The sequence below is a fragment of the Chinchilla lanigera genome, unplaced genomic scaffold (genome assembly GCF_000276665.1).
Source record: "Chinchilla lanigera isolate Chin_1 unplaced genomic scaffold, ChiLan1.0 scaffold00080, whole genome shotgun sequence".
Lineage (NCBI taxonomy): Eukaryota > Metazoa > Chordata > Mammalia > Rodentia > Chinchillidae > Chinchilla > Chinchilla lanigera.
The window spans coordinates 10,163,799-10,175,501 of record NW_004955481.1 but is presented as its reverse complement, the minus strand read 5'-3'; the positions used below and the strand labels follow the sequence as shown (position 1 = coordinate 10,175,501).

The 11,703-nt window shown below is 44.6% G+C and overlaps 1 protein-coding gene across 3 annotated transcripts in view; it reads right to left on the bottom strand.

Annotated features, from left to right (window-relative positions):
• Positions 1-431: 431 nt before the first annotated feature.
• Ap2b1 (adaptor-related protein complex 2, beta 1 subunit) overlaps positions 432-11,703 on the bottom strand; it is a 114,050-nt gene continuing 102,778 nt past the window's right edge. For all 3 annotated transcript variants that reach the window (XM_005402877.2, XM_005402876.2, XM_005402881.2), the window contains 2 exons: positions 8,930-9,084; positions 432-3,157 (listed from right to left, as the gene is read on the bottom strand). In XM_005402877.2, the coding sequence (XP_005402934.1) occupies positions 3,083-3,157; positions 8,930-9,084 (230 nt within the window). In that variant the 3' untranslated portion in view covers positions 432-3,082. The remainder of the gene's footprint in view (positions 3,158-8,929; positions 9,085-11,703) is intronic.

Sequence of the window (11,703 nt, the reverse complement as noted above, 5' to 3'; positions counted from 1 at the left end):
AAGTCTGAGAGGCTTTTGTAAGGCAAGAGCCGAGTGAGACAGCCGGGATAATGGGAAAAGGAGAAGCTCGGGTGTGCTCCTCCAGCCTTGGACTCTGCTGGGAGGCTGCCTACCCAGGAAAAACCACTGCTGCTGCTCTGCCAGGTAGCCCTGGGAACACCTGCCAGGGCAGACGGATTGGCTCCTCTGAGCACTCCATGCCTACAGAGACGCCTATGGTGGTGGAGGTCCGGGGCTTGGTCAGCAGGAGCCACCTGAGGTATGACTTTTCCTCAAGTCAATTGTAATTTTGTCTGGCTGAATCCCTGGGAGGTCTGGGGCACTCAGAAAGTATTAAAAGAGTGGCTATTAATATTCTGTCCCTCCTCTGGCCAGCTGCGCTTTGTTCCAGAGTATCAGTTCTGGAAACATAGTACATGTCACAAAGTTCATTTTTTGTAAATGAGAGTTTATTGACGAAGACACAAGGTCAAGCTTCCCACAACCCCCACCCTCCCCAAGACCATATCCCGGTAAGAACAGAAGAATGATACGATTGCAAGGGCAACACTTACCCTTCCCTGTCTCTCCCCAGAGTCCCAGTACAGAGTTCACAATACAGACTCAGAACAGGCTTGGGTGAGGACAGACACTCAGGGAATCTCTGACCAGCAAGAGTTCTGGGTGTGTGTTTGCTTCCCTCGCCCTTCACATGACGCTGGCTCACATGACAGAGACCCACTTGAGCAGAAGAGGGGGATGCAGGGCAATCGCCCCTCACCCCCTAACTGGCCAGGCTTGAGAGAGGCCTGGAGGAAGCTGTAGTGGAGGCAGCAGGCTGCCTCTTCAGGAAAGAGGTCCCTTTATGTGAAGCAGAGTCCCTCCCTAACTCTGCTCAGGTTGCATCTGGAGGTGGCCTCCCCAAAGGTGTGAAGACATCATGAATTGGCTCAGCCAGGTCAGCAGAGAACAGCAGCTGCTATCCATTACTGGGAGAGAGGCCGACAGAAGCCTCAGTTTCAGGATTGAGGGGCATATCCTGGCATAAAACTGTCTGCTTGCCCTGACACATACTCTTCCTTCTGGAACTATGGTTTCCTTTGAGATGAGAATAGTGTTTGTAGTGTGAATCTTCTTCACCACTTGTATCCAGCTGACTCCATGAATGAGTCCCAGCAAGGGAACGTCATCAATTTGCTTCCCCCACCCCCTACATCACCATCCTACCCACCTCCCACACACAATCCGGTGCTATTTCCTATTCCCCACGTGCCTGAGGGGCGGTGAGGAATATACTTCCTTTCTCCCATCCAGTAATTCTTCCCTCAAAGATTTTCAAGGCTTAAGAAACTGCTTTAGAGAAACCTATACCCCCAAGCATTGCAACTGGTATGAAGAGGGGTCATTTCAGACATGATGGACTAGGGCTTGGCTTCTAGTCTTGTTTTCTACAATCCCTCCTCTCAGCCCAGTGGGTCAGGTCTGAGTCCAACATGAGGCCCCTGGACCCTAGAGGGTCTCTAACTTGAGGAATCTCAGAAGAGCTGCGTTGGTTAGGAAACCTCAATTCAGGCATCAGGCAATACGAGTGTACAGACCACACACTGTGAACACTGTTAAGCAGGGTGGTGGTTTGGGCATGAAGCATTCTCAACCTAATGTGTTAAGGGAGCAGATTCACCTCCTAGTCTTTTGAGAGATAACAAGAACTGCTTGCGCTTCGGGGCTGATCTTAATTTGCTTTGGGCCTGAATAACATGAGCAAAGAGCAGATTAGTGAGCTGAAGAGATAAAGAAAACGTACAACACCTCTAAGCTCATTTCATCATGTGCCCACCCTGCTGGCCTCAAGAACCCTGGTTCCAGGAGGACAGGGGAAACATTAGGGACATCTTCATTCTCTCATCTGGATGCACTACCTGGGAAGATACTCTGCTGCCACCTGATGCCAAAATCAGTACGGGGTATGTAAAGAGCCACAGACCAGGCACAGAGAAGGCAGAAGACGGCATTCAGGAAAGAAACAGCAATGAGGCGGTTTTGTAGTGCAAACACCACCAGTGGAAATTTAGGAGTCCCAGCTGCGGCTCTGCTACTGAACAGCTGACAGGCCTCAGCAATAATGCTCTTTTTGCCTTTTATTTTATTCCTTTGTAGAAAAACAGGGTTGGACAAGTCATTAAAGTCTGTTTCCAAACTCTGGTTTTTAGCTTTGAGTTGGATCTCAGAAATAAAGGCGAGAGGGCTGGGGAAGGGCATCATGGCTCCATTACTCCATCTCTCCTCAAATTTCTTAGTCGGCATTAATGGGTTGGTTCAGTGGAAAGGAATGGGTATCTAGCTCCTCTCAGCTTTGGTGCTGACAGGCCTCACATTTCCTGTACTCTGCAAAAACACTCAGTGGAAGTCACCATTCCCAACTGCAGAGCAATCCAATGAGATGAGAATATTGGGGTCAGGCAAGAACGAAGGCCTGGCCAACAAGAGTTTGGACAGAAAAAGAGCAAAAAATCCAAATTTTGGGACATCAAGTGGGATATGGTTGCCACAGGTGAGAGATCCCTAACAGAGTGGGATGGCAACTGCATCTCTTCCTCTAGACCTGTGGTGAGTGGTGGCCAGTTGTTCCAACACTTTCTACCAGTTACACTATCTCAATTTCTCATATGTACAAAAATACAAAACAATAAAGTGCAGTTAATGTTTCAGTGACACATTTCCTTGCTTTAATATGTTGTTGTTGTTGTTTTTCTTCTGCTTTTGAAATGAGCTCTTGATTACAAAATACCAAACTACACTCAAAAGAGGGTGTAGAAAAAGCCAGCCATTGGCACAGCATGGAGAAGCCCACTAGTAAGGACAGACAGCAGCAGGTGGCAGGAGGTGGAAAGTGACTGAAGCAGTGGTTACAAATGTTCACAGGAAGCTAAAACTATCCAACAGGTTGTGCTCTACAGTCAGCACAGGTTAGACTAGTCACTACCTTGGTGGGTGGCCTCAGTGTGTTTGGGTTCAGATTCTACACAGCAGTACAATTTCTTCCAGTTAAGAGTTCTTGGCTTGCACCGATCACAGGGTGGCAGGAGGGTACTGGACCAGTTTATTAGTTTTTCAAAATGCTGTCGTAGACCTGATAGATGTATTGAGACACTTCAGGAGCTCTACATTTCAGCGACAGCTGTCAAGAGGAAAAGGAGAAGGAAGATTAGTGTGGATGTTGGCATACCGCTAAAAGTGCCCAAACATTCAGTTCAGGGACTGGGGATATAGCTCAGCAGCATAAGTGCTTGCCTGGCAAGCCTGGGGTCATGAGTTCAATTCCTGGCACCAGAAAAACCCCCCCAAAACAAAACTAAAACAAACATTCAGTTCAAGAAAACTTCTGATATAAGAGACGACCTTTTATTGCTGGAGTAGCCAAACAAGATCATGGTTTTTTTTGGTGGTACCGGGAACAGAACTCATGACCCAGCACTTGATAGGCAGGCGCTGTGCCATTGAACTATCCCCGGCCCCTAAAATCATGTTAATAAATGCTGTAGTGTCTAGAATTTTAGTTTCATCAATGTCAAGTTGTGATGTGTTTCTACCTCCATCCTTTGTGGGCCTGTGAGGTTAGGAAGTAATCCACACTAAAAACACCAAAGCCTCTGACTGCAGGGGCAATAGCTGATCTTATGCTTTGCCAGGAGTTACAGGGATTATTGCCAAATGAACAGACATAGGCAAAATCTCTGAACTTGGTGATGGTTATTTTTAGGATCTGCCCCAGCTCTTCAGTCTGACAAGGAGAACGATTCTCTGTCTCTATTTTATAAAATCCCATCAAATAATAGTGTGAGTTAAGAAGGCCTCAGGTATCAGTCCTTTCTGGGTGGCCCCACTAGTATGTACTCTTGAGGAGGGAGACAAGCACTGACAAGTTATTATGTAGGTGGACAGCAATGCAGGCCAACTGCTTAGTCTTTCACTTTCTCCCTCTTTAGACAGGCGAAAGGTCAAAAAGACACTGGTTCACCCTGAATAACTAACATCCTAAAAGCAGAATAAAATAAAAAATAAACAACTGAAGACAAGAACATCAAAAGATGCTTACTTAAAGCTTTAACACATTCCTGCCAGCTTGAACCGCTGGCGGTACATGCACGACTGTACTATCGAGTGGCTTTTACCACCCAGCAGGACGTCCCATGACACCAGATGGGACAGTCATGCAAGTACGACTGGGAGTTCACGCTGGTGGGAACACATTAACACAAACTTTCCAAGCATTTCCTGAACTGCTGCTTAGTATCTATCAGGAAAATAACTCCAATAAAGCAAAAATAAAGCAAAACTAACGTAAGAACATAAATATTGTATGTACAGGAAAACAGCCTGACTTTCAACTCCCTATTCAGGCAGTTCTTGTACCTCCTTCTCTACAGCCTCTCCACTGTGAATGTTTTGGAAAATTCTACTGGGAGAATACGAGGGTTCAGAAGAGGAAGAGGAAAGGAAACTAAAACGGTGAAGAGCAGCTTACGGGGGTTAACTTTAAGACTAGAGGTAGCTCCTCTTTTCCCAAATACTGTCCTGTTGAGGAAATGTTGCCTTCTTTTTTTTTTTGGTCTTTTTGAGACAGGGTCTATGGGGCAACCCACTTGGGCCCCGTTCTGTCCCTCTCCTGGACAGAAACTTTCTTTCCCTCAATAAATACATTCTGCTCTTAACCTCCGTTGTTCCTAAAATTCATTCTTCGATTTTCGAGAGCACAAACTTGTCCCAGATATCGTCAGGTTGGGAGTTTTTATTTTCCTGTATCACCTTCAAACGAGTGGCAGTTCATTCCCCTTCCCACGCATGGGGGCTGGAATCAGTGGCTCATTGCTAACGAATGGACTACAGTGAAAGTGTTCGTGTGTGACTTCCGAGACTAGGCTAGAGATACTTGGGGTTTTTCCTCTTTCTCTTGGATCATGCTGGGGGAAGCCGTGTTCTGTGTTCTGAGCGCACTTGCCATCCTGTGGAAGGGTTCGCACGGCAAGAGGTGAGGCCTCCTTCAACAGCCTGCACCAACATGCCAGATCTGAGAGGGAGGCAGCTTGGAAGCTGTCTCTGGACCCAGGAAGCCTTCCCATGAGCGTAGCCCAGACTAACCTCTTGACCACATCTTCTGGCCCCCTACATCAGAACAAACCAGGGTAAGCCACTCCCAAATTCCTGACCCACGGCAACTATGAGATAATAAATACTTGCTGTTTTAGGCCAAAAAAAAAAAGAGACAGGATCTCACTACGCAGTTCAGGCTGGCCTTGAGCCCACTTTGTAGCCCAGGCTGGTCTCAAACTTGCAACAATCCTCCTGCCTCAGCCTCCCAAGTGCTGGGATTACAGGTGTGCGCTACCATGCCCGGCTGTCTTCCTTAACAAAAGCCCAAACTGCCAAAACAGGGACTGGTGGGGAGTTGTGGCTGGGGGACTGATCAGGTCTAGACTGAGCTGCTCTCTGGGGGATGAGGAAGAATCCTTCTGCCTCTGTTTCTGTGGGGTTCCAAATACCTGGGTCCTCTACCCCTACCCTTGCTTCCATCCAACTTTGACAAGGATTGAATTTGCTAAATATATGCAATGTAATATAAAAACGAATGTGATGTTTAAAAAGGCGAAAAATTTATATGATCTGAAGAGAAACCAGATATGGTGAGTGTTTAAATTAAAAATACTATTGCAGGCCAGCTGTGGTGGCACACGCCTGTAATCCCAGCACTTGGGAGGCTGAGGCAGGAGGATTGTTGTGAGTTTGAGACCAGCCTGGGCTACAAAGTGAGCTCAAGGCCAGCCTGAACTGCATAGCGAGATCCTGTCTTAAAAAGACAAATACAAATAAACAAATAAAAACCCCTAAAAACTATTCCATTAACGTTGTCATTAATCCCCCTCAAAATAAGAATATTCTCCGTCACTTCAAACATACTTATCCCATTGTCCTACCACTTTCTGAAGCAGTCCTGTGAGCCCTCTTGACTACTGTCTTAGGTTGCACTGTCATGACTGGCTCAATACTCTGAACCGATACAAAATATTAACGTTTCATGGTCATTTTGACTTTTTTTTTTTTTTTTTTTTTGTCTTTTTGAGACAGGGTCTCACTATGCAGCTCAGGCTGGCCTTGAGCTCATAGCAATCCTACCTCAGCCTCCTGAGTGCTGGGATTATAGGCATGTGCCATCACACCCAGCTCATTTTGACTTTGAGGCAGAGCTACAAGTAGAATGGTGCCAGATCCAGTGTACAGATTGGATGGGGGCATAGCACAGTGTTTTCACAAGCCTGTCTTCCTGTTGGATGGCATCTGGCAGCAGCATTCACCATCATTTGATCTCCTTCTTAAAGACATTGATGAAAGAGGATTTTTGGAAATGTTTCAGAAAGTGGCAAGAAAGATGGGATAAGCGTATTTAAAGTGCAGGGGAGTATTCTGAGGAAGATTAATGGCTATGTGTCTCTTCTGTAATAATTTTTTAGAAGTTTAAATGTTCACTGTATATTTTGATTGCCCCTCAGAGCTAGGACCCTGGGCCTCCTTTTGTATGGCTCCAAGGGAAAAGCGGCCTTTTCTGGGTCTTATGCTTTTGAACTGCTAGCCTTTACATGGCACATGTTTTACTCACCCACTCAGTAATGCTGTCCGCCTAGATCCACCAAGGGGGAAGAGTCACTTGCCCTGCCTCCTCACTGTCAGAACTCACATATCCACTTGTGGTGTCTAGTCTGGGACACATGCTTCTTCAACTGAACAAACTATCTTTCCAGGTGAGACTTACCTAATTACAGAGATGTAGCCTTATCCTTACAGGATTAACATATCTTATCAATGGAATATAAAAAAGATTGAGGTCGGAGGGAATTACTGTATCAAGTTGTTTTTCAAGATTAAGGGACTATCATTCTTTATGCACTAGTACGGGATCAGCCAGATTTGGTTCCCCTTTAACACTGAGCTGAGATCAGCTCCACGGTGCAAAGAGTGTCAAGTGATGGAAGGAAAAGAATGGATCTGCATGATTTTGAAGTCTCATGCGCCACTTAGGAAAGTGGATTAGATTTAGGCACTGTGATGAAAGATTTAGAATTTAGATGGCACTGTGGGCAGAGGGATCCTGGTTACCAGTTGGTTGAAGAACAGAAAAGAAGGCAAGGAAACAAACAAATTTACCATTTAAAAATACAGGGGCGGATGTAAGGTGGGTGTAGCTAAAAAGGGTACGATGAGGACACAACTCTCACTGTATTCTTTATCTTCTCCTCTCTTCTTTCTTGCCCTCCCCCTTCCTTTTTTCTCTTTCATTTGTGTTTCTTTTCTGCTGAATTTCCTCCTAGGCCTTGAGCTCTTGCTTCTGTGCACCCTCGTCTTCTGGCTGTGGAGTAGTTTCCTCTCTTTCAGTAGGGATCACCTCGGTGTGATGGGGAGCTCCTGTGTGGGTTAATCCCACCACGAGCTCTGTAAGTATGGTGGCACATCTAGGGGCTCTGTTCATCAGTAAGTGCTCAATGACCATACAATCTGTAAGTAAACCTTTACGGTGCAGGCCTATTCTGCACTTTTAAGCACGTGTGGCAAAAATTCAGCACTCTTATGGCCACCAACCCTGTGACACTTAGGCGCACGCACAACACCACTGTAATATAGAGTGGCATGCACTGCTTCTGTAAAGTGACATCTTTCAAATACCTCGTGACTTTTTGGATATAGATACTTCTGACAGCCTGGGCAGTTCAAGGTATTCTTAAAGTAAACATAAAGATCTGAATTTCTTAATCTGCATACTTATATTCTGGGTCAAACGAATAGATATATTTTTCAGGGATTACCTCAGAGTGTTTATGGGAAGAACTCACTATGCTATTTCTTACGAATGTGTGTGAATCTACAATTATCTCAGAATAAAAGCATTTTTAAAAAATATAAAGGAGAAGCTGGGTGAACCCTTGTAATTCTAGCACTTTGGGAAGCTGAGGCAGGAAGATCACAAGTTTGAGCTCCACCTGGGCAATTTAGTGACTTAGGGATAGATACACTGTCTCAAAATACAGCTGGGAAGCCAGGCGTCGTGGCTCACGCCTGTAATCCCAGCACTCAGGAGGCTGAGGCAGGAGGATCACTGCGAGTTCGAGACCAGCCTGGGCTACAAAGTGAGCTTAAGGCCAGCCTGAACTGCATAGCAAGACTCTGTCTTAAAAAGACCAAAAAAACAAAAAAAACCCAGCTCAGTGTGAATCCCTATACCACCCAAAAAAACTTCCCAAAAATGAAAAAAAAAAAAAAAAGCAAAAAACTTCACAGTCGGGTAAATGGAGAAACTGTGGTCCATGCAAACAGTGGACCAGCTTCTGTTGATCTTAAGAGAGAGTCAACAACTGATTTATATAATAGTTTGGTGGATGCCACAAAAAACAATCTCAGTAGTTACCTAATGTACAAATTTAATTTATGTAATATTTTCAAAATGACATACATAGTAGTTCAACACATAGTGGTTGCCAAGGGTTAGGGTAAGGTGAGAGTCTAACTATTAAGGGAGAACAAGAAGTTTTTTGTGAATAATTATGTGTCTGAACTGTGTGGTAGGGGTTATAGTAAATCTAGAGTGGTACCTCGGTTCATGAATTTAGCTCTTTCTATGATTCTGGCTGCAAAACAAATTGGATGAGAACCAAATCAAATTCAATGGTGAGGTTCAATGTTGGCCTTATGGGGAAACTGGGTTCGATTCTCATCCAATTCGTTCTGTGACCAGAACCATGGAAAGAATTAAATTCATGAACCGAGTCACTACTGTATGCTGTGACAAAATTTCATAGTACGACATACCACTCAATTAAAATAAAGGACTATGTGATGCAAAAACTGTTGAACTCTGAATACGGTCTAAAATTAACTGTATGTTATCAATGGGGAAAGGCCTTACCGTATAATTGGGGTTTCCTGGCTGGATGCGCAGCTCGGCCAAAATCCAAATGCCATTAGTGAGTTTTAGGGACTGGTACAGCATGTCCTGCCCTTCCACATTCCTCTTGGCAATAGTATAAACATTGTTGTTTTGTAACTTGCTGGAAACAGTGTCTAGAAACACAACATCTTCAGTTAAAATCTCAAACAAATGCACACTGATGATCTCCTGACATCCTTATGAGCCACGCGTGCTCAAGTTCCCCGACAAGTACCATCGTGTGCCCAGGTGCAACTTTCAGGAAGCCCTTCTCCCGCAAACAGCAAATGGTGAGGAACAGGCTTGTGAAGAGCCTGCCGAGCAGATACCCAGAAAACAGAGTAAGGAGTGCCTAGGCATTTAATTTGTAAGAGTTACCTGCAGAGATTAAGAGATGGGCTGGCCTAAGGATTTACTACTATCAACTATGTGCCAGAAAGGTTGACTTGAAAGGGACAAAGGCAGATGGATGTGTGTGAGTTCCAGTGTGACTTGTGCTGGTATTCATTTCTGGAATGCTGGTCTAGGTCTGTGCGGATACATAGACCAATGGTCAACTCTCCAGCTCTCCTTCCCAAGTCACCACTATTTCACTATACGCCACTTGGGCCTCAGCTGGCAGGATCAGAGTTTTGGAAGTCCTTCAAGTCAAATTTAACAATTTGGATATTTTCCTTTCCCTTTCCCTTCGTGCGCATGTGTGTGTGCTGGTATAGATCAGACTCAAGGGCCTCCTTAAGACTTTAGGGTAGGGGGCAGATAGGAGAGTGGGAAGGGGAATTAGAAGGATCAAAATGCAATATGTGTAGGTGCCAGTTCCCCACAATGAATGCATTAAAGGCTGCAACATATACTTAATAAAGAAAGACTTTAGGGCCCATCATGGCTCCAAATAAATAATGAAACAAATGGTCTCAACAAGAGACTCCAAGAAAGACTGAAGCTGTGCAAAGGTGACTGGGGCTAGGCCCTGAAGTCCCCGATGCTGCTGCTAGGCATGGTGGAAGTCTTTGTTGTTACCATGTCGGGGTAAGAACAGGTTGTGTTTGGGCTTCCTCATGACTGCACACAGCATCGAGGAGACATAACGTTCCAGAATTAAAGGTCACTTCTGGAGTAGATGCTGCAGCACAGGGAAAGAGAAAGTTTCAGAGAGAGATGATAAGCACTGCTTCTTTGTTAACTGATTTTTACGTTCATTTCTGATGAGAATTCAAATTACTCATGCCTACTTCAGGAACTAAGCTCTCCTACGTAAAAATCTGTCACATTCTAGTGTGCTCTCTAGGAAAAGGTGTGCTGGATGGCCTTCTACTCTCCTAAACATGGGCTCTCAACACAGGGGTCTTGTGGAATTTTCATCATCATTTTTCCCACAGTACTTGGGACACAACAGGTAAATGTCATCAGAATCTATGACCATGCCTCACTTGGGTGTTAAAAATGCCAGTGTTTGCATAATGCTATGATGTAACATCTACTCAGACAGGCTTCTTCTGGACGCACTTCTCATCCTGATGTCCCCTTCCCACACTCACCAGGGACACTCTGAGGAAGATGCACTAAGGCCACGTTCGTTATTTATGTTCACCACACTTAGTTCTTACTTAACTTTTCCTCTTTCATTTCCAAGATTTTCACCAACATCAAGCACAGTAGTTATCATTTAAGGAACAATTCTGTTTGAGGAGTCAAGTGTATCTCAGAGTAGTTACATGCAACACTGCTGCAGAAGGGGGCCACCAGAAGCCCTGCAATCACCTTGTGGGGGTCAGACAGTTCTTGTTGTCACGGTGAAGGGTTCTTGCAGCTTAGAACAGGTTACTAAGCAACAGCAACAGCTGGAGTTTGGCAAATGGCTTCTGACAGGATCATCTTTAAAACACAAAGGCTTGCGCTGTGTTGTAAAAGCTATTCCTAACTTTCAAGGCCTCTGTGCATCTCCCTCAACAGAAAACAACACTAGTAACATGGTTGAAGAATCACCTTATGCACAGGTGTGAACACACCCCATAAATATAGCAAGGCCCAGATGCCTACAGATTTCTTCTAAGTGCACCATTTATGTGCAAGAGGTGACAGGCCAGGAATTTGGCTCTGCTCGTACTGAATGAATGGTGGCACTGTGATTTCTATCAGAGGACTGAACGGAAGAAGGGCTCTGTAACATGTATGTGCTCTCCCTGCTCCATCACCAGCCCTACATATTTTACATGTTAAATTTGAGTGAGGATTTATAGATTTTTAGATGATGAGACTTGGTAAATATACTGATTAACAGTAGCAATGGAAACCAGACAGAGGAAGCTTCCTTGGCAGTTTGGATTAGACCTTTTTGTTTTCTTTTAAATACTAGAGATTGAACCCATGGTCTCAAGCATGCTAGGCATGCATATGTACTACCATTGAGCTTCAATCCCAGCCCTTTCCTGCCTGAGCCCCAAGTAGCTGAGATTATAGACATGTTCCTCTATATGCTTGGCTAGAACAGTCTTCTTTGTATGTGTTTTTGTTTTACATACTGAAACTCTGGAAAGTAAGATGAAATCTTGCAGCTGGAAGACTGTGAGAATGAGAATGTAATATAAACTGTTTTTCTTCTTTTCTCTTTCTTATTTATAGTGGTCACATTTCTTCTGGCCGTAATAAGAATAAAGAAGATACTCAGAGTATAAAGAGTAGGAATAGGGAACTTGCATTTGGGACCCCTCTGGGGTATTCACTAACAAGTTTGAAATAAGTATGTTCAGAAC